A 20,991-nucleotide genomic window follows, 5' to 3' on the forward strand; every position below is an offset into this window, starting at 1 on the left:
GTTCTACTTCAGTTTTAAAAATCTTAAATTTTTGTAAAACTTCATCTTTTGAATGCATTAAATAAATATAACAATATCGAGTGCAATCATCAATAAATGTCACAAAATAATTTTTGCCACCTATAGTAGGCCAACTATGTAAATCACAAACATCAGAATGAATCAATTCTAATATTTTAGAATTTCTTTCTACCCTAAGAAAAGATTGTCTTGTTATCTTAGTTAACATACAAGTAGTGCAAGATTCATGTTGTTTAGAAGTCATTGGAATTAAATCAAGATTCATCATATCATTTAATTTGCCAAAATTAACATGACCCAAACAATAATGCCATAAATCACAAGAGTCAACAAAGTAAACAGAATTATAACTATTATTATTAATTTTAGCAATGTTCATCTTGAACATGTTCTCACAACAATAACCTTTGCCCACAAACATCCCACCCTTAGAGAGAATAAACTTATCTCCTCAAAGACCCGACTTAAACCCAAACTTATTAAGTAAAGGTACGTAAATTAAATTCTTCCTAACTTCCGTAGATAATACACATCTTTCAAAGTAAGAACCTTTCCAGAAGTAAACTCAATTTCAACTATCCCTTTGCCCTTGACTTGGACACTTGAAGCATTTCCCATGTAGAGCACATGATTTTCATCTTCTTCCTTGAGTGTCTTGAAGAGATCTTTATTTTTTTGCACACATGACGAAGTTGCACCGTAATCAACGCACCATGATTCATTATCTTCAACCATGTTGATTTCAGATATCACGGCCACAAGATTGTCTTTTGAGGAGGAATTCTTCTCTTGCATCTTTTTGTAAAAGCGACACTCTTTCTTGTAATGGTCAACCTTTTTACTGTAAGAAAACAACTTCTTTCTTTTTCTTGTTATTGCGGCCATCTTGTGCATGTAACTCTCCATTGTACTTTTTCCTTTTCTTGGAGTTTTTGTGGGACTCCCCTTCTTCCAATACATGTACTTTCTCATGAGCCTTGATATCTTTTGTATCATCTTGTTTTCTATACTCCTCTTCCAAGCGAAGATGATTTCCTAATTGCTCAAGAGATATATCTTCCTTTTTATGCTTGAGATTCTTTTTGAAATCTTTCCATGATGGAGGAAGCTTGTCTATAATTGAGGAGACAATGATAGACTCATCCATATGCATGTTATGTTGGTTGAAGTTATTCAAAATATGTTCAATTTCATGCATTTGTTCCATGATAGATTTTCCATCAATCATCTTAAAGTTATTAAAACGACTCACAAGAAATTTCTTACTTGTTGCATCCTCTTGCATGTACCTTGCTTCTAGTTTCTCCCAAAGTTCTTTTGTTGAGATTGAGTCTTGATAAACATCAAAAAGTGCATCACTAAGCCCATTGAGAATATGTCCAATGCAAATGAAATCATCATTTTCCCACTTTTGCCTTTCTCTAATTTCCGCAACGGTCTCTCCTTCTATTTCTTCGGGTTTGGAAGTAGTGAGAACATACGCCACCTTCAATGTAACGAGGAGAAATTTCATCTTCTTTTGCCATCTTAGAAAGTTTCCGCCTTCAAACCTCTCCAACTTCACAAAGTTCATGGTTAAATCCTTCAAAGAAGCCATTTGTTTGCAAGACGAATTAAGCCTAAAGATTGTTGGTGGAAATGGTTCTTTGAGGAATAAAGAAGAAGAGATTAGAAAGAAAGTAGTGCACAAGTCTTCAAGGCGTGGGAAACACTTTCCTTTAGGCTTAATTCGCCTCCACCTAATTTCAAACCTTTGATGCAAAATGGATTCAATGGCGAATTTCCTTTAGGATACAATGAAGACCCTTGAGTATGGTTTGCACTTCCAAAGTCAAGCAAAGACAACAATGGCTTTTACAAAGTGAAAGTTTGCTTCTATCTTTTGTGCACTCAAAGAACAAAGCAAATGAACTTGTGAGGAGTTTGTTTGTCATTCAATTGACTTGAATGATGGTAGGAGATTATTTTTATAGGAATGAAGTGGTGTTTAGTAAAGAGACACACCACTTCAATAATGAGTGTCATTTAAAAAGACACATCATTTCATTATACTACTTCAATAAAATGACACATTATTTCATTAATGAGACACCACTTCATTAAATAGACACACCATTTTACTAATGAGACACTATTTCATTAATTATACATCTTTTCAAATAGAATAAAATAATCATTCATTAATTAATGAAATTACAAATGATAAGCTCTCATTAGTTGTCTTACAAGTGGTGCTTATTACATTAATATCTTTTCATTTTTAAATCCTCTCACACTGACTACCTAGGGAAATATATACGCATTTGCTCTATATACAAAATAAAATATATCATATACAAAATAAAATATATAATTGATATGTCATCCGTGCATGTCATTTTTAATTAAAATTTAAAAATAAAAATAAAATATATACAAAATAAATTAATATCTTTTGTATCTATGATAAACAAATTTATTCGATATCCATTAATATATTTATAGAGAGAGATGATCAATCCTCCATAGACATTTGTATATAAGAAATCTATGGATATTCATTATCAATACGTTGGATCTCGATCCAACAGCTAACAATGTAATTATTACAACATGTACATAATTACTTTTGAAACAGTATAATACTCCTTCCGTTCCTTTTTATCTGTCATAAACCCATGTTCCTTTTTATGTGTCATTTTTGAACATCAAGAAACATTTATTATTTTTTTTTCCAAAATTACCCTAACACTCTATTCAATTTTCTTTTTGAAATTTAATATGAGAGATAAATGTGAAGATATAAATTATGGGTAATTTTGGAAAGATAACTAATTTTTTATCAAATTATGTGAAATAACCAATTTTCTTGGTATGTGAGATTCGGTTATTCACAACCGATAAAAAGGAACGAAGGGAGTAAATAGTAATAATGTTCATCAATGTCAGCTGATAATTGAACATCCATAGAGGATGTAAATTGATCCTTTTTATTATATATATATATATATAAGAATACAAGCAAGACATGTGGCAAGTTACAATGAATAATTGATGACGGGCGCATAGACGACGTGGCATGTGTGTACATGGAGAAGTACGACGCAAGGGCATTTCGGTAATTTGGCGGATGACGAGATTTTATGGTTGTACTGGGTCTATTTGATGGGAAACGGATCAAGGAACAAAAGTCATGAGTTTGTGGGACACAAACTCGTGGGTCATACCAAAATTTGGTCAAATTCCATCATTTAGGCCTTGAAAACCCTAATTTTTTAATTTTTAGTAATAATTGATTTCGTTATATCTTAGGATAGAAATTTTTGATTTGAGGGCTGTTTGTGGCAATTGTCTTTATTTTGTTAGATCTTTATTTTCTTGTTGATATTTGAAAATTTATTATTTTGGTAAAATTTGAAATTATCTCCTTTCTTAGTGCTATTTTCGCTTATATAATATAAACATACGGGTAAGAGAAAATCAATTTTGTAATCCTTATTTCCTTGAGTAATAAGATTTTACTCTCTTTCCCAGTTTCTGGATATCTTTGATCAACAGGTGTTGGAAGCTTGTTACCGGGTATTCATGCGCGAATCAACGGTCTCGAATATACAGCTGCATCAATAATTCTCTACCAAAATGTAAATAAAATATTATAATAATATTAAATATTAAATATTTATATATATATGAAGGTGAAGTTTTCATTAATCAATCAATTATTTAGTTTAATATTTTTTAATTATTATTTTATTTCTTAAAATAACTTTTTAAAATTTAAAATATGAAATATGTTAATTTATATCATGATAAACTAAAGTCTTTTATTTGTTAAATTATAATATTATTTATCATATTATATATATATATATATATATAGGGGTATTAAATTATTTGAATATTTAACTTTTAAAAATACAAATAAATTATCTTTTTAAATAAATAAAACTATTTTATTTATCGAATTGAAATATTAGTTATCAAATTATAAAATTAATAATAAATATCCTATCTTATTTTAATTTAAATATTATAAATTCTGTCTATTTCTCATATTATTTTATTATATATATATATATATATAAGACCAGCATGACACGTGGTAAGGAATAATTTTCTACCGTAAATAAAATATAATAATAATATTAAATATTTATAATATACTAATATTAAATTAAATTATCTTATTATATAACTTTTAAAAATACAAATAGATTATCTTTTTTCATGAGTTTTAAATAATAATAAATATCCTATTTTATCTCATTTTTACTAATACAGAATATATATATATATATATGAAGGTGAAGTTTTCATTAATCAATCAATTATTTAGTTTAATGTTTTTAATTACTATTTCATTTGTTATTTTTTTAATTGTTATCAAAATATATTTCTAATTTAATTTTGTATTGAAAATCATGTTTTGATTAAATTAATTAATTTTGGTTATTAAATAATTATTTTTCTTATCTGTAATTAATCTTATTGCAATATGTATTTGGTAACGATGATAATTAGTTGGAGGTAATTTTGATATTGTCATTTATAATTTTATAATAATTTTCTTTAAACGATCTCATTCATTTATTGTTGAAAATGATAGTTTAATTAGAGTCAAATGAGTAATGATATTTTTACCGAATAGGTTTCCTGAATGATGTGATGCAGCATCCACACCATTCTTTCTCTCTTTCTTTTTTCTTTTTTTTTTCTTCTAAATAAATTCCTCTTTATCATTTAAATCTTAAATTTAAAGTCTTAACTATAAATGGTAAACCGAAAACTCTCCCCCTAAATCCTAAATTATAAATCGCAAGTTTAGGGTTTAAGATTTAGGGCTTAGTATTTTAGGGTTTAATATTTAAATTCAAGCTTTTAGAATTTTTAATATCAATTCCATAGTATTTGGGTTTAAGGTTATTGAATTTTAAATATGATTTTATAATTTTTTATAATTTTAAGAATTTAAGAATTTTTAAGTTCTAGATTTGAAGTTTTTATAAAAAAAAATAACGTGAATGATTATGTGGATGAAAAGTTGGCATCCATATCATTTAGGAAACTATTCAGTAAATTTATTATGCAAATATAGCATCATTCTATATGAGTAATGTTATTTAGATGGAATAGATAGGTCGAATTAGTAGTCTGAATGATGTGGATGCTAAGTTGGCATCCATGTCATTCTTTATCTCTTTTTTTTTTTTGAAAAAAATATATAATTTCTTTTTATAATTTTAACTCTTAATGATTTATAATCTAAACCTTAATACCCAAAAATCTTAAGCTCAAACATTATAAAATCTTACATCTAAAACTAAAACCACATTTTACCTCTTCATTTTCAATATTTTTTTTTAGCTATTTCTTAATATTTTGTCCAATTTGACAATGACACTATCAACATCTTAGTTTTTTTAATTAAAAAATTAAACTCTTAAGAAGGCAATGCTTTTTCTCCCCTTCACCTTCCAAACTACAATAAAGAATCTAATTAAGCTCTAAAGATAAGTTTCAATTTTTAATTATTTGATATAATTTTTTAAATATAAATTTTTAATTAAAATTCTTCTGTTTTATTTTGTTATTTATATTATTTATATTTTTAAATATAATTGTATATGTATGTATGTATTTTTTTTTTGCATTATAGGTAGTAATATTATACTTATACGTTGACCCCACTTAATAAATTGTCTGGCTCCGCCATTGTAAACATGTGATAAATCTATCAATGTCTAGTATAAATCAAAGTAGTATTTACAAGTGGATGAATTATAAGCCATTGTTCTCAATGATTATCAAATATATAATAAAACCATTATAGAGCAAGTTGTAAATTCAATATAAAATAAGCTTTCCTATAATAGAATTATGCATGAAAACCTATCCTTAATATATCAATACAAGCACTAGTCTCTCAAATTACCTGTGTACAAATAAAAGAACTTATATTTTCAAGTAGCCACAAAAATCAATTTACATACTATCCCATCATTGACCACCCATATTGATTTTCCCGAGTATTATCACATCGTCAACGGCCTCCAATTAATTTCAAGAAATACTCATATACTTACAAACAACGATAATCACCACACATTTAAACCTTATTCAGAGCTAAAATTATACATGCATATAAACATCAAATAATAACTCTGAGCTTTTCATTTACATACATCTACACTTATGCAAGAAGATACATACATCCCATTCTACTTACAAGTATATACTTACACATCCATCCTAATCCTTAATTATTATTCATATCATTCATATCCTAACTTCAATTCTGCACTTAATTTGAGAAATTTGTCAAACATAAATGAAGCCAAATAAATATTAAGAATTTCATTCTCACAAATAGATGCAATCACAAACACATTTAATCTTAACATTTCCAATAATTTTTCAATATACACTCTTAAGCACAACATTTTAGCCCCTTCATCAATCATAAAATCCAACCCATAACCCATGAAATTTAACAAATTCAAGCTATACAAATACATATAATTAGGAAAATTAACTCGTTTGCAAGAATGGCCAATAAGCTAACCCTTTTATTAACTTGTTAAGTGCTTGATCACCAAGGCATTAGAAAGCCATAGTGGTGAATCTCCACATGGATAACACTGTGGATACCTTGTATACCAACATTACTAATCATTTTGGTTCACTACAATAAACTCACATCAGGGATAATGACAATCCACCTGAAGTCTAGTTTTGGGCCACAAAACAACTAGACAACCCACTATTTGGCTAGCAACAATTGTCATATGTAAGCAAATTCCCATGAAGGCCATTTTCAGATTAGTCACCTCTCAAAAAAAGAAGTTGATGGACACTAAGGAGTATTTAGAAGAATAGATGTTGTTCCCTACATCCCATCCTAAAAAAGATATAGAGGCCGAGGGTTTGCCAAGAATAACAATCACATCATCACCTAAGGAAGTAATGTTGAAGGAGATGTTATGAGATATAAATCAATACATCACGATGATTAATACATATAGCTATACTATGATTTTTGAATCAAGTTAGATACATAAGGGTTTTGAGTAGCAACTTCTTGAGTTTGAATGGGAAGTTATTAACTAAGAATAGCAAGCTTATAAATCTGTCTGGGTAGCTAGCTAATGGGGTCATATCAATTTAACATCTTTGAACGGGTGGCTAACCATTTTGATTAAGTAACTTCATAGTCAGACAAGGTTAGTGACGATTACATACCATAAGCAGACCTATCTAAGGAGGCAAATGTATTAACTATGTAGAAATCTCTAGTTGACCACCATTATGAACTGATAAACTTGTTAAAGGGAAGATATAGAATTCATTCATGTAAGTGATCAAGATATATTGGAAAAAGATGAATCTTGCTGGGTAAGGTTCTGATTTATTCCTTTTCTTTTCTTTCTCATGATTGCTTGTGAAGTGATACTAGATAGGGCTAGGGTTTGGTGAGAACCTTGATTTGACTCCTTTGTTCTCATAGTTAGGTTAATCTTATAGAAAGTCTTTGGTATTGGATTCTGTTATGATCATCTTAAAATTTATATTAGTTTGGATTATAAGAAAATGCTTGAGCCATCCATGCTTTCTTGTGAAGGATTTGATTTATTTGAGGATAAGATTCAGAAATTTGCTTTTAGCATAGCAGAGATCTCTCTTTAATTAGTGAGACTTAGAGGCTGAAATTGGAGGAGATAAAAATACAGAATTTGTAGATCTTAATCTTAAATAGCTTGCTACAAAATTTTACATTTTTTGCATGTAATGGTATCAGAGCTAGTGTGGTATTTCAGACTTTCAGTCATTTCTAGTGTGTTAACTAGAAACTTGGGTGAGTTTTCTTGCATTTGCCTTATTAGGGCTTACCGAGTGATTTAGATTGCGAGAGCCAAGTTGGCGTTGGGGTATATTTGAACATTATAGTGAACATCAATTTGCTATAGTCTGTGAATAATAATTCACTGAAAATCAACCAACCTGTGAAGTGCATGGCATGGAGCACTCCCGTACTTTGGAGTTGCTTGCTCCCTTGCTTCCTTGTTCTTGTTTTAGATTGAAGCCAAGAACCCTTATGAACTCTTTGGAAACCCTTGAACCCAGTTTTGAGCCAATCCTACGCCTCGATTAGGGTTGCATTGCATTGCATTTAGCCCTTAATTAAATTATTTTCCTGGCTTTATCATATTTACAATAAATATTTTGATTGGTTTAAAAAGGTGTTGATTTGACCGTTATAGCCTACAGTTATGATGAGAATGGTTTTGGGCATTTTACATTAAATTTTGTTGTGACCTTGAGATGTGATTGTCAAGTTTGAACCTGTTGGAATATATATCTTTTGAATGAATGGGAATTGTTGAATATTACAATGACTACGATGCACTTATTTAAAGAAGATCGATCATGTATGTTTTGATGAATTATTTTGTCATCTCAACAAATCAGTGTATGGTTATAAATAATTAAGTTAATGAGGAATAATGGGTATATTTGATGTATGCTATTGGGTAGTCTTTATGTGGTTGATAGCAAGACTTGTTTAACATTATGTGTAAATTATATAAAATCTAATTACTCTTGTATTATCGAATCACAAAAGTTTTGAGGTATAATGTTATGAGTAAAGCGCATGGAGCCTGAGTATAATTAATCTAAAGGTTGTATGTTAGCAAATATAATTATAGTTTAATTGAAGTTCACAAGCTTGATGTGTATATTTGATATTGTGGAAAGTTGGGAAAGATTGTCCATACAGAGGTCTTATTCCTGATCTTGTACTTGTTACCTTAGGTTGGAGATCATATTATTTCTTGATGATGTATTCATTGAACTTGTGAGGATTACATTTGGAAAATCTGTTAATTCTATTTGAAGATTGATGAAAAAAATTTATTTAGGTTAATCGATGATGGAATCTGATGGCAATCAAGATCCTAAAAGCATTATTATTTATGAAAGACGTGGATGATTTCTTCACACTCATAGGTACATGTAATGACATAAACATATTTGTAGGTTCATGGTGGCTTTGGTATATGTAAATCTGTTTGATTGGCAATTATTTTCTTATGAGTGAGTTAGATTCGTATTTTAGCAACTAAGGTTGGTAATGACTTACTTGTGCATTATTATAGATTTTTGGTGAATGTCTTTTTATCAAATTGTGAGATGTTGTAAAGGTGATATCAAGTTTGAGAAAAATGTAGGTAAGGTAGTACTTTCATACTTTCATGGAAGACTTGGATATTATACTTGAATTGTTCTTGAAATTGCTCATATATTTTGGTGATGTTTAATGAAATGTTTAAGAGGTGAAGGTAGCTAGAATGATCATGAGTATTGTGTAAGTTTTAATTGGGCCAAAAGCCAGGATTTGTTCTAATGAACTTCATTATTTTAAAGATATCTAAAAAGTATGTTCAATGCTTTCTATCAATATTATTGGTGTTTACATTTGGAAAATGGTTTGTGAAACCTATATCCGTAGAATTGTACGGCTGACATTTCTGAATCTGAAAGAGTTTTTCTTTCTGAAATGCAGATATTTATCCTGGATTTGGACCGTATGTCAATTAATGAAATTTTGTGCCTAATATGGTGTTATTGATATCGGTGCATATAAAAATGATTTCATTTGTGAAAATGTGAATGCTATCCTGGGTAAGGACTTTATGGTGAGACATACATGTATTTCATTGTTTTTGTTGGTGACATCCTGCTGCAGTAGGCGATCTTCACGGCCAGACTGTGGTGTGTAGACCAGCTAAGTTATTCGTCCAGTTCAAGTGAGAGTGTAGAGCCCTGATTGGATATTCATTGGGAAGCCAAAGTCACCACCCGGTGGACCGATGGATCAATGTCAAGGGTGTGAGAACCTTGAAGTCTCTGAACTTAGCTACGACCATAGGTGGAGTTTAGAGAGATTCGTAGACCACTACTTGTTTGCTTGCGATGCAAACTTCATATTTTGTTAAAAGAACCTATGTTTTCATGCAAAGTAAAACTTGAGAGGTGATCTCTTGTAATTATTTGGAAATTAAATTGATTTGATGTTGAGTATCTTGTTTTATGGTTTAAAAGTCATATTTTACTATTCATGAGTTATGATGTTGAAACCCTCACTTGAGCAAAAGTGATTCTTTATGCTATTCATGATTTCTATATGTACATATTTATTGAAGGATGTACAGAAATGTTTAAAAGCTATTTGTATTATTTCGAAAGCTTGTCTCTTGGAAATTTATTGGTCTATTTAATATTTTCTTAGAATTGTGTTAACCCACTTATTGAGTGACTTAAGGTACTCACCCTCTCCCTCCCTTCTAGGCTTTAGCTTCTAGTGGCATGGTGGTGGGATGAAGTGCTAAGCATTGCTTTTTCTTTCTTATTTCTAGCCTTGTGTATGTGTTTCTTTGAATATTTTGCATTGTATAAGGACATGGATCCGCTAGTGTATTTGTCACCCTATTTTGCATGTTTTATATGTTGTTGATTTCTTCTTGAGAATCTTGTGTTATTGTTGACTAGTACATATATTGAACCCTATTATCAGGTCTTGGTTATGTTGCTTCCTCTATGTTACCCACATGTTCCATCTTTTGTATATTTTGAGTTAGGATTTTTTCTATTTAGTGCTGTTCATTCCAGGTATTTGTTAGCCTTGAGATGACCTGAGGGTTGAGTGGCATGGGTATTCTTCCTCAAGTTGTCACGTCCTGTGCCCGTGGGTTAGGGCATGACACTGCATGTGTATAATATAAGTTATAGCCTTTAAATTCAGGTGCCATGAATAAGATTTCTATACGGAGCTTGAAGAGTTATTGATATTTTTCATGAATTTAGAGTTTGAATTAGATATAGAATTATATATGAAAGTTGTAGAAGTCGACATTATCTATGGATCTTCAAAATTTTAGAATTTATGCCTCTGTAATGTTTGAGTTATAGCCATATTACTATATTTGTGCTTGATTGACATTTCTGCAAAAAGAATTAAGATTGGTTAGACAATTTCATTATCTTAGATTTGGAATCATGGCTCATTCTGAGTTACAAAGTTGTTCCATTTTGAGTTAGTTATCTGCTCCTAAAGTTTGATTTGATTTGATGGTTTATGTTGTGAGATATTCTTGCTAGGAAGGGTGTGTCTGAATTTTATAATTTGTTGAAATAGGTTTACTCAAATTTATGGTTTAAACTCTATAGATCTCAAATTATTATGAAATTTGATATGCTAATAATAGATGTAGATGTCTAGTTTGTTAGAAGGTAGAAATTCCTGATTTGGATAGAAATTCACAAAGTTACGCCGTTTTCTATCGTCAAGGGCATGATGGAGTTGTTTATTAGCCACTTGACTTTAATAGCTTCATGGGTGTCATGAAATACTTCTTGCATATCTTTGGTTTTTTTTTTTTAATTCTTATTATCAGTAAATCTGATAGGGTTTCTTCCAAATATAGGATTCCTCCAGAGAAATTGATTGGTGTGAGTTAGAATTTTTTGGGTGTTAGACAGGTAAGTACCTATATATAAATTCTATATACATAATGCATACAAACTTTTCATTTTCCTCACTCCAAAAATTTCTGAGGAAAATTATATTATTTTTTTATTTTTATCTAATATTTTAATGGATTACATATTTGCTAGTTAATCATTTTGATGACTGATTTTGTTATATTGTTTTATTTGAATTATTGTTATCTTATATTATCATTGACTTATTTTGATACAATTGGAAATATTTTCATTAGAAAACAGGATCATCAAATTTCAATATTTCTGCGTTAACAACGATTTTGAACCCAACATACTTCTGACATAGAAACTTGCAGTCCCTGAATTAACTTTGCACTAACCCTATCATTAGGAGATAAACACTGAATGCATTGACATGTAACCCTTATAAAAAACTATAGTTTGACATCATTCTGTCAGTGGAGAATAACTACTTCTTGTAATTTGGCTCGGGTCACTGAGGGTAAACAAATGAACTCTGAAATTTTGACTCGGGTCACCGAGTTTAAATTTATGAATTCTAATGTTTTGTTTTGGCATTAGTTATTTGGGACACATATATGCCCGTTCATTTTAGTAAATTATATTTGCTTGAAATATTTTGATTTCTAGGTTTATATCTGATAATTATTGTACGATGTCACGCTTAAGTATGATTTTGAAATTTACAAAATTTTTATGTAATCCCGATATTTTTAGTAGGTGTTTACTGGGCTGTCAAACTCATAAATAGTTGTTTTATCCTTTTCAGATTAGGAGTAAGTGTGTGATGGATAGCTTAGTGGGGACCGTTGAGCGAACACCAATTAGTTAGCATGTAACTAGTTCTTCTCCTTGTGAACTTGGAGCTTTTATTTGTTTAAACTTTGACTCTTGTATTTTCAGATTTTCCTCTGATCGATAGTTGTAAACCTGGTTATCACATTCCTTGAATTCTTTGCTTTTGTGAAGTTAGAATTTTTTTATATTTATTGTTTTTGAGACAGATATTGAGGCCTTGCGTGCCCATTTGGTCTTGACCTTGTGAATTTGTGGCCGTTTGTCGATGCATCTAGTCCAGTGAACCGAGTTCGGGGCATGATAAGTCTAATTAATGCTAAGTTGGAATTATGTCAGCATTTATGTTGCTCTTTCTCCCTCTTTTTTAAACTTAATTTTTCATTATCATCAAAACTTTAGTGTACAGTAAACTTGAAACCCCACTAAACACTAAATTGTAAATCACTTTGCGGTTTACTATTTAGAGTTTAGAGCTTAACATTTAGAATTTATGTTTTTTGAATTTTGAGTATAAGATTTTATAATATTCAGATCTAAGATTTTATGGTATATATTAGGGTTTAGAGTTTAGTATAAATCTATAAATGTTAAAAATCATAAAATATTAAAGATTTAGGTTAAAAAAATTATTTTTTTTAAAAAAAGTAAGATAAAGAATGACTTGATGTTGACATTGATGCCAATTTGTCATCCAAGCCATTTGAAATATTACTTCGGACTATCTATTTGGCTTAAATAATATTACTCTTGTGTGTATATATATATATCAGAAATAATGGTTGATATTAATTAATAAATTAACTAAATATCAGAATGTTTAGGGGTTTTAATGTTATTTTATTGAAACAAGCCTATCAAGCTAAAAAGATTATAATTCATTGATTATGACAGTTTGATAGAAACTAGGGCCTATACTCACAAAAATCCAATAAAAACGTCTCTTCATAGTATCATAGTATCATTCGCCTAACCCAAATATTTTAAAAGAAATTCTATTAGAAGTGAAATTACACTTTTGGATTACTCATCTTCTCTTAGCCTAAAATTATATTATTATGAATAAAACAAAAAAATAATCCTTCAATTATAAAATAATTAATAACCCTAGTTCCATGATATATACACACACACCAAATTACACTTTTTTATATATATAAATATCATGGATCAAAATGCGATTATATATATATAGAAAAAGTTTATATCATTTTCAAAACGTCGGTCGATGATAAAAAGTAAAAAAAAAATGATGAAAGCATAGATAAAATTAGAATTTAGAGAGGAAAGACCAGAGTAGAAAAATCAGGAGATGGGAGTGAGGAGCGGCATCATTGGATATTGACCTAGCAATGTCCTCCGAGTTCCGTAGATTGAGTAACTCAAATAACTCAAAAAGTTTTTTTTCCTAATTCAACCCAATTTTGATTTCAATAACTTAAACCTATCTTAATTTAGTGTGAAAGTAGAACATCATTCTAGATTGAGTTTCCTTCTCACTAATAAGTAATACAAATTAATAGATTTTTAAGATAATATTATATATGCAAATATTTTAAGCTATTAAGTCTTTCCAATCTCCCCTCCCCACCACTTATGGTTGTGTTAAAGGACAGACATATATATAAGTGCATTAATTACGGTGGCTTATCAACATCTTAAGGACTTATTAACTCACCAGATACCACATGGAGGCAATGAAAGTTCTTCACATGCATGCTTAGAAAATTTGTAGAAACAAACTGCGTGAGTTAATAAGTCTCCCCTATATACACCTTTAGAGGATAGAGATGTAACTCCTCCCACAAGAGACACACTTGAATCCATTTGAAAAGTATTGTGATGGTACATGAGCCCCAGGAATAGTATCAGAATCCATTTTGACCTTACGCCTGCTCACCTACTTCCACATGACAATCTACCATACTAGGTGCTGGTTATCCAAGCTATCAAGCTTTGCTCAATCAAGTTTTGCTAAAAATTAATTTTGAGTCGAAAACCAAAGTCTGCTCAAACACTTGAAATTGCGAGCCATGCTCAACCTTAAACCAAATCGAGATCAAGTTGGTCACAAAGAACTTGTTCATTTGAAAAACCCTAATTATAAGCAATGCCTGCAACAACCCACTGCTATAGATATTCAACCGAAGAATTATTGACAATTAACTTTCAGTTTCTTTATCATTTGAGTGATGGATATGATTTACTATATATAACAGTGAAAGAGAGAGATAAATGTGAAACAAAGAGATAATACAAAGAGATAAATGTGAAAGAGAAAGAGAGCATCAACATTCATCACCTCTCTCATACACGTTTTGTTCAGCTTCACATTGTTCTTCATACTTGAAAAAAAAAGGAAGAAGAAGAAGAAGAAGAAGAAACTTCATACTGTCATTGTCTGTCATATTCTTGTTTCCTTCATTAACTGCTAAGTCCTAATGTTCATCTCAAAACGTCTATTTGTAAATCTAGAAAAACTTGAGAGAAATCTCTCTCATTCCTGCCTAGGTCTAGAAAGCCAGAGAGAACTAAGAGCTCGAAGACGATGAAAATACTCAGCGATAATGAGCAAGCAGCGAGCCATTTGCCGACTTGTCAAGATCTGGTTTAACCTATGCAATGTTTGCTGCCTCAAACTATCTGCCTGTAAAAATGGAACACACGCACAAATAAATTAAGATATTCTTCTTTATATCATTTCATGTAGAAAAATGAGGAAGTAGGTTGAAAAGAAAGTGAAATTAGGTGACCAACTAATAATTAATGAATTGAAGTCTCTAATTAGCATCATAAAAGTGTTGACAAAATGCTTACTTGTTTAACAAAGGTCTCAAGGGAGGAGAGCTTGTTCATTGCCATGGCCATTTGGTCCATGTAATCAGCCATGTTTGATGGGAAGCTCAAAGCTTCAGAGAGAATGGTGTTTGATAGTGATTGTTGAAGGGATTCAAGTCCTTGACTTAGAGCTTCTTCATTCTCTTGTGCCATTTGTTGTAGGTTGTATATTTGTATTAGTTGTTGCTCTGTTAATGGCTCCAAATTGCTCATGATAATCTACAAAAGTAAGCACAAATTATATATATGTCATATAAAAATTAATTAATATCAAAGAGTAATAATATAATATATGAAAACCTTCTGCATCATTCATCTACTTCATTACTTTATCAAGCAAGGAAGGTTCATCTCTCAATAGTCTACAGAAACATGAACTAAAATCCAAAGTGTAAGGCACAACTTTTCCATCAAAAGTGACCTTCTAACTTTTTTTATGTTTACCCTACACTTTTCGGTCACTTTTGCAAAGTAAAATATTCAATTAGGGTTAGGGTTAGGGTTTTGAAAAAACCTTGATGATTTTCGAAGGCCGGAATCCTCCCAACCACATGAAGCATCGCTCGGCTGGAGCCATCCACACGCCGGAGAGTAAATGAAAGACATCGGTTTTGATGGCGATATTTTTGAGGTTCATCACCTCATCATAGTGAGCGAGACAGTGTCCGACATAAATTTGCAGCTCATTCTCCTGCATGTGCTCATCCACCGCCGCTCTCAACTCACACATTCTCCGGTGATGCTCTTCAAGCCACCGAGCATACTCCATATCAAACATTGCCGGATCTACATTAAAACTCAAAACAAGCTCCAAACTTCAATGATGAACATATATACATACATATATATATATATATATATATATATATATATGATTTTAGAGCTGATTATATGATCAAGAGTTTGCCTGAGCTAAGATTGCCAAAGCCAGGGTGGAGCCCGTGCTCACCGATAAGCCCTTCGGCACCGAAGAACAGACCCTAAACAAGACAAATTGAATCAATAACATTAGTAAAAATCAAGAAGAATGTAAAAGCAAAATGTTATCAAGCCTTCACCTGTGCTCTTGACCTTTGCAGCTCTTGTTCTATTTGTGCTAGTTTAATCCTACTGCACTCAAGTTGTTGAACATATGCCTGTTGTTAAATTCAACAAGGCAATTGAGATGTCAATTGAATCTAGAGAGAGAGAGAGAGAGAGAGAGAGAGAGAGAGAGAGAGAGAGAGAAATATAATGAAATTGTGTTTTTGCCAACCTTCTTTCTGAGTCTGCTTTTCCTGGCCGCTTCTCTATTTTGTGCAAGCCTTCTCAATGTCTATAAATTATACACACACACAAAGAAATTAAAACACAAACAAAAGGCATGAATATATTGAAAACTCACCTTTGGATCTGGTGTTTTTGGCCCTTCATGGTCTGAGCTTGATGTAATATTTTTTCTCTGTTCACAAACAAAACAATAACAATAATAAACATGTGTGTAGATATATATTTGTTTATCAGTTCATGTTTGTAGTTTTTCACCTTCACCAATGGCTTCACATCGTTTGCTATCTCAGAAGAAGCTTGAGGATCACTAGCACTCTTTGAACTCTTCTTATGAAAAACAAACGAAAATTATGTTTATATATATATACATATATTAAGATGATCATCAGAGAGCTTTAACAAAGTTAATTAAAAAATGATTTGACATACTTTCATAGATGGCTCTTCATGCATTGGTTGAGAAGGGAAGATATTCAGAGTTTCTGGCATTAACTCTCCTGAAGCTGCAACTTAGAAACAGTAATTAAACAGTAAAAGAAGTTAGGACAAGATGATGATTTGTGTAAACTTATTAATTGATTACCTCTTTGCTCTTGAGCATCAAGGTAAAGAAATAGAGCTTGATCCAACTCCCCCAAGTCATATGCACCATTGCTCTCTTTGCTGATCCTATTCATAAAACCAAAGGAATCATATCAACCTCAAGATGTTCACTGAAAAAGACATCAACACCACCTAATTTTTCCAAATCAAAACTCTTCCATTCATAGAACAAAATTAAGTGAATTAGAATAAATAAATAAATAAAATCAAGACATGAATCTCATCTCAAACAAATAATAAATAAATCAATAAATTACATGAAGTTTGGATGAATTGAAGAAGAAGAAGGTTGAGCCATCCCAAAAGAAATCTGATGCTCTCCTTGCTTCTGTGCCATTGAAGACAACCTTGAAAGCTCTATCTATATCTGTTTAATTCTCTAACTCTCTAATCTCCTAGAGACTGCAATTGAAAGGAAGCCATTAATGGTGAAACAAACTTATGTTTGTGCTCTCAAAGAAGAAAAGTTCAACAAAAGAAATTGGGAAAAAATGAAGAAAGAAGAAGAAATAACTTTAGTTTTGTGGAAGTGTTGCTATATATATATATATATAATTTTCAATGTCTTGTTAGATTATCTTTGTTTTCAAACAGAAGAGTTTGGTTGGAGATGGTAAAGTCACCGCTCTAAAACTAATGGGTGGGATGAGGACAAAAGCCACCGTAGACCAATGGAAAGGTACCGGTGGAGAAGTTGGAAACAACTTAAGATGGTGACCATAACACTGGTGATGAGGGTTTTGCTTATCAAATGACTGAATTGCCCTTGTGACCATTATTAGGGTTTCTATATAATTTTTTTTTTCTTTTAATTTTAAGCCATAAGAATTAAGGTTTTAAAGTCATCCTCACTACCGACCTTGAACCTAGTGGGGTTTAATGTTGTTTTAGTGGCTGGAATAATTTTTTTTACTTTTATTTTTGAATTATATAAATGTGATTGTTTTGGGTTATTTTTAGTGATGAAAGACCATAAGAATTAAGTTTTTTAAAATTATTACTTATTGCCGGCTTTGAAGTGGGATTTAATGTTGTCGTGGTGGTTGGAATAAATTTTTTCTTTTTTATTTTGATTCTTGAATTATATAAATTTGTTTGTTTTGAGGCATTTTTTTTAGTGATGGAAACTCATATATATTTATGGAATATGTATTGGATCTATTAGCTTAAGAGATAAATACTACTAACAAATTATTCTAGTTTAGGAAATTTTTTATTCTAAAACTTACATGAGCAGTTTGAACTATTTTTATAATTTTTGAAAGTAAAATTATGAGCAAATTTATTCATGCCTAAGTGAAGAACTTGAAGAATAATTTTATAATAAAATATAATGGAAAATATTTAACAAACTATATAAATCCTCTATTCATATCTACCAAGTTACTGCAAAAAATAAGGATGAAATTATGTTAATTAGTCCATTTTAAATTTATTATGAGAAATAACGAAGATAATTAGGTTCTTTTCTATAAATGCAATATATGTATAGTGAAAGGCTAGTTTAGTCATTTAATCATTTTTGGCCAAACAGCCGAGGAAAGGTCACCCGCACGTGTAGATTGGATGACACGTGTCAGGAAGTCTAATTTATATACTTCAAAAAAATATTTCCTATTTTTTATGACTTTTATCAAAATACAAACATTTATGTATCCTTTATATATAAAATGAGTCATTTTATTTATTTGTTGATTTAATTAATTTATTCATTGAGAATCATCATAAGTTAATTAACACCTTAAAGTTCAAACTTAGCAAAAAGTTATATATATATATATATATATATATATATATATATATATTACATTGAATTCTATCAAATGAAGATGCGAAAAGTCATTATTCATAATATATAGTCAACAATACTAATTGTAAACTATGTTAATTCTCATCATATGTATTTATTTATTATTTATTACTTTATTACATATATTTTATGCATAGCATATATATAAATATATATATATATATAGCAATTATGTTATCCCTAAACACCTTGCATTTTTTAATGGAAGTTGAATTTATACTAAAATTTTGCTTAAGAAAGTCAATTATTCCAAAAAAAAAAAAAAAGATATTCTTCAATGATACAAAGACTTGTAGCAAGGAGAAGGGGAATATTTTTATGTTTTTTTTCTTCAATTCAAATACAAACAAAAATAAATCAAAGAATTAGAAACATCATAAAAATGAAATGAATAAAAATAGAATTAATAGACGAAGAATTCTCTTGAGAACTTAATAAAAATTTCAAGTTTTTTTCTAAAAAATTCTCATGTCATTTTCAAGGGAGTTGGAGTATTGGCTTAAATCATTTCTTTTTTCAAGTTATTGTTGCTTGTTCTGCAAACCAATTCTTTAAGTAAGTCTTTGGAGGATAATTGGATTAGGTAAAGCCAGACACATCCATGAAAACAAACTTAATTAGTCAGTGTAGATTGTTGTACTTTTGGCATTTAATTAGATAAGGGGAGCTCTCTCTCACCCACTTCTTAAGAAACCAAAAATAAGGGAATTAGGTTTTGTATTCGATTTATTATATAATTATTGTTATCATTATCGATATTAATTTATACTGTTGTTATTCATATCGTTATTATATATGGTTTACATTAAAATCAATGCTACCATGTATTTTGATAAATTGAAAAGATAAAAATTTCAAATCACAAAAAGAAAAGTTCAAACTTACTAGTGACGTGGAGAAACATATGAAAAATAATATTATTTATCTTCATATTTTTCATTATTATACCATACTTGTGTTTACAATAACATCAAAGTTATAGTATTTTGGTTTTTTTTGGTAAATTAACAAGATAGAAATCTCAAATCATTAAAAAAATAATAATAAAAGCAATAAATCAAAGTTATCTATTGATCAATTTGGTGGGAAGAAATGCTTGTAAGGTGCCATGTTGCATTTGTATTGATGGTGGATATGTAGACACAAGATGATATATTTTCATTTATGATATTTTGAAAAATAAAATTCAGTTAAAAGTAATGTTTTCTATAGATGCTAATATAAATTGTATACTTCTTTTGTACTTGGATTTAATTAAAGTTGTAGGATACCAAGACTCTGGTTGGCTTGATTATGAAAATCATCTGACTGAAAAGTTTTGATTGTATAAAGCTAAAACAGCACAAAAATTTTATTTCATTTACTAATAATAAAATAAGTGCAAAATATACAGTTAATTTAATATATTTGATAAATTAATAAATATTGTTTTATTTAAGATTAAATCATGTGAAATTTATGGTATAAATATATTAAATATAAAAATATAAAAATATGACTTTTTATAAAAGCAAATCTAGAATCCGACTTTACTCCTAGAAAAAGAATAAGAAAAACAATAAATAAAGTAATGTTGTTCTAACGAATTAGGTTTATCAAATAAACTACTGAATTCATCCAAGATCATTCAATATATTCTCAAGTCATGATGATGGTGACCTTAAGAAAATGTTAATTACTATGAATTGATTTATACTTTGCACAAATTACATTAAGCTATGTATCTCCATATACACATATAATAGAATTTTAATGATTCGGTATGCTTGTTTCAAAGATGATTTTAACAAAGTTATATATGCAATATATGCAAATCGAAAATTCAAAGGTAATACGCTTAATGTATATATGGGGAGAAATGCCTTCTAATTTTAACAGTTTTGATATATTAACATGTTTTTTATTAAAAAAGAATATTAAAAATATACATTAAAATCAAAATTTAAAATTAAGATTGTGAGATCCAGACGATAAATTAATGGTTTCTAAAAATATGAATAAAAAAAATATCTTTTTTATTTTTTATTTATAAAATTTACAATATATATACTATAATGTAAGGAGCAACATAATATAATTCATAATGTTATTTTATCAAATTTAATGCATTTATATTATAATTAATTGGGCCACTTCAATTGCCAAGCAGCAAT

General features: G+C 29.7%; 2 protein-coding genes across 6 annotated transcripts; both read right to left on the bottom strand.

Moving 5' to 3' along the window:
• Positions 1-859: 859 nt before the first annotated feature.
• On the bottom strand, positions 860-1,618 carry LOC120267265. Its single transcript, XM_039274943.1, has one exon. The coding sequence runs from the start codon at positions 1,616-1,618 to the stop codon at positions 860-862; it is 759 nt and encodes a 252-aa protein (XP_039130877.1).
• Positions 1,619-14,525: 12,907 nt separating this feature from the next.
• LOC120266579 (bZIP transcription factor TGA10-like) lies at positions 14,526-17,515 on the bottom strand. Of its 5 annotated transcripts, none has more exons than XM_039274221.1 (11): positions 17,286-17,515; positions 17,009-17,088; positions 16,855-16,934; positions 16,681-16,752; positions 16,541-16,597; positions 16,412-16,471; positions 16,215-16,292; positions 16,064-16,136; positions 15,671-15,942; positions 15,136-15,375; positions 14,526-14,965 (listed from the first exon to the last, which is right to left on the bottom strand). In XM_039274221.1, exons 1-11 carry the CDS (start codon positions 17,363-17,365, stop codon positions 14,816-14,818), a joined length of 1,242 nt encoding a protein of 413 aa, XP_039130155.1. In that variant the 5' UTR covers positions 17,366-17,515; the 3' UTR covers positions 14,526-14,815. The 5 variants fall into 5 exon arrangements, with proteins under 5 accessions (XP_039130155.1, XP_039130154.1, XP_039130152.1 ...); XM_039274220.1 differs by having other exon boundaries at positions 16,855-16,928; positions 17,009-17,094; XM_039274218.1 differs by having other exon boundaries at positions 17,009-17,094.
• Positions 17,516-20,991: the final 3,476 nt, after the last annotated feature.

This window comes from Dioscorea cayenensis, chromosome 8 (genome assembly GCF_009730915.1).
Source record: "Dioscorea cayenensis subsp. rotundata cultivar TDr96_F1 chromosome 8, TDr96_F1_v2_PseudoChromosome.rev07_lg8_w22 25.fasta, whole genome shotgun sequence".
Classification (NCBI taxonomy): domain Eukaryota; kingdom Viridiplantae; phylum Streptophyta; class Magnoliopsida; order Dioscoreales; family Dioscoreaceae; genus Dioscorea; species Dioscorea cayenensis.

Coding starts and splice junctions, on each gene's coding strand:
- LOC120267265 (XM_039274943.1), bottom strand. CDS start 1,618: ATGGCTTCTTTGAAGGATTTAACCATGAACTTTGTGAAGTTGGAGAGG.
- LOC120266579 (XM_039274218.1), bottom strand. CDS start 17,365: ATGGCACAGAAGCAAGGAGAGCATCAGATTTCTTTTGGGATGGCTCAA. Junction 16,598..16,680: donor ATGTGAAGCCATTGGTGAAG/GTGAAAAACTAC, acceptor GTTTGTGAACAG/AGAAAAAATATTACATCAAG. Junction 16,293..16,411: donor AAAGCAGACTCAGAAAGAAG/GTTGGCAAAAAC, acceptor ATTTAACAACAG/GCATATGTTCAACAACTTGA.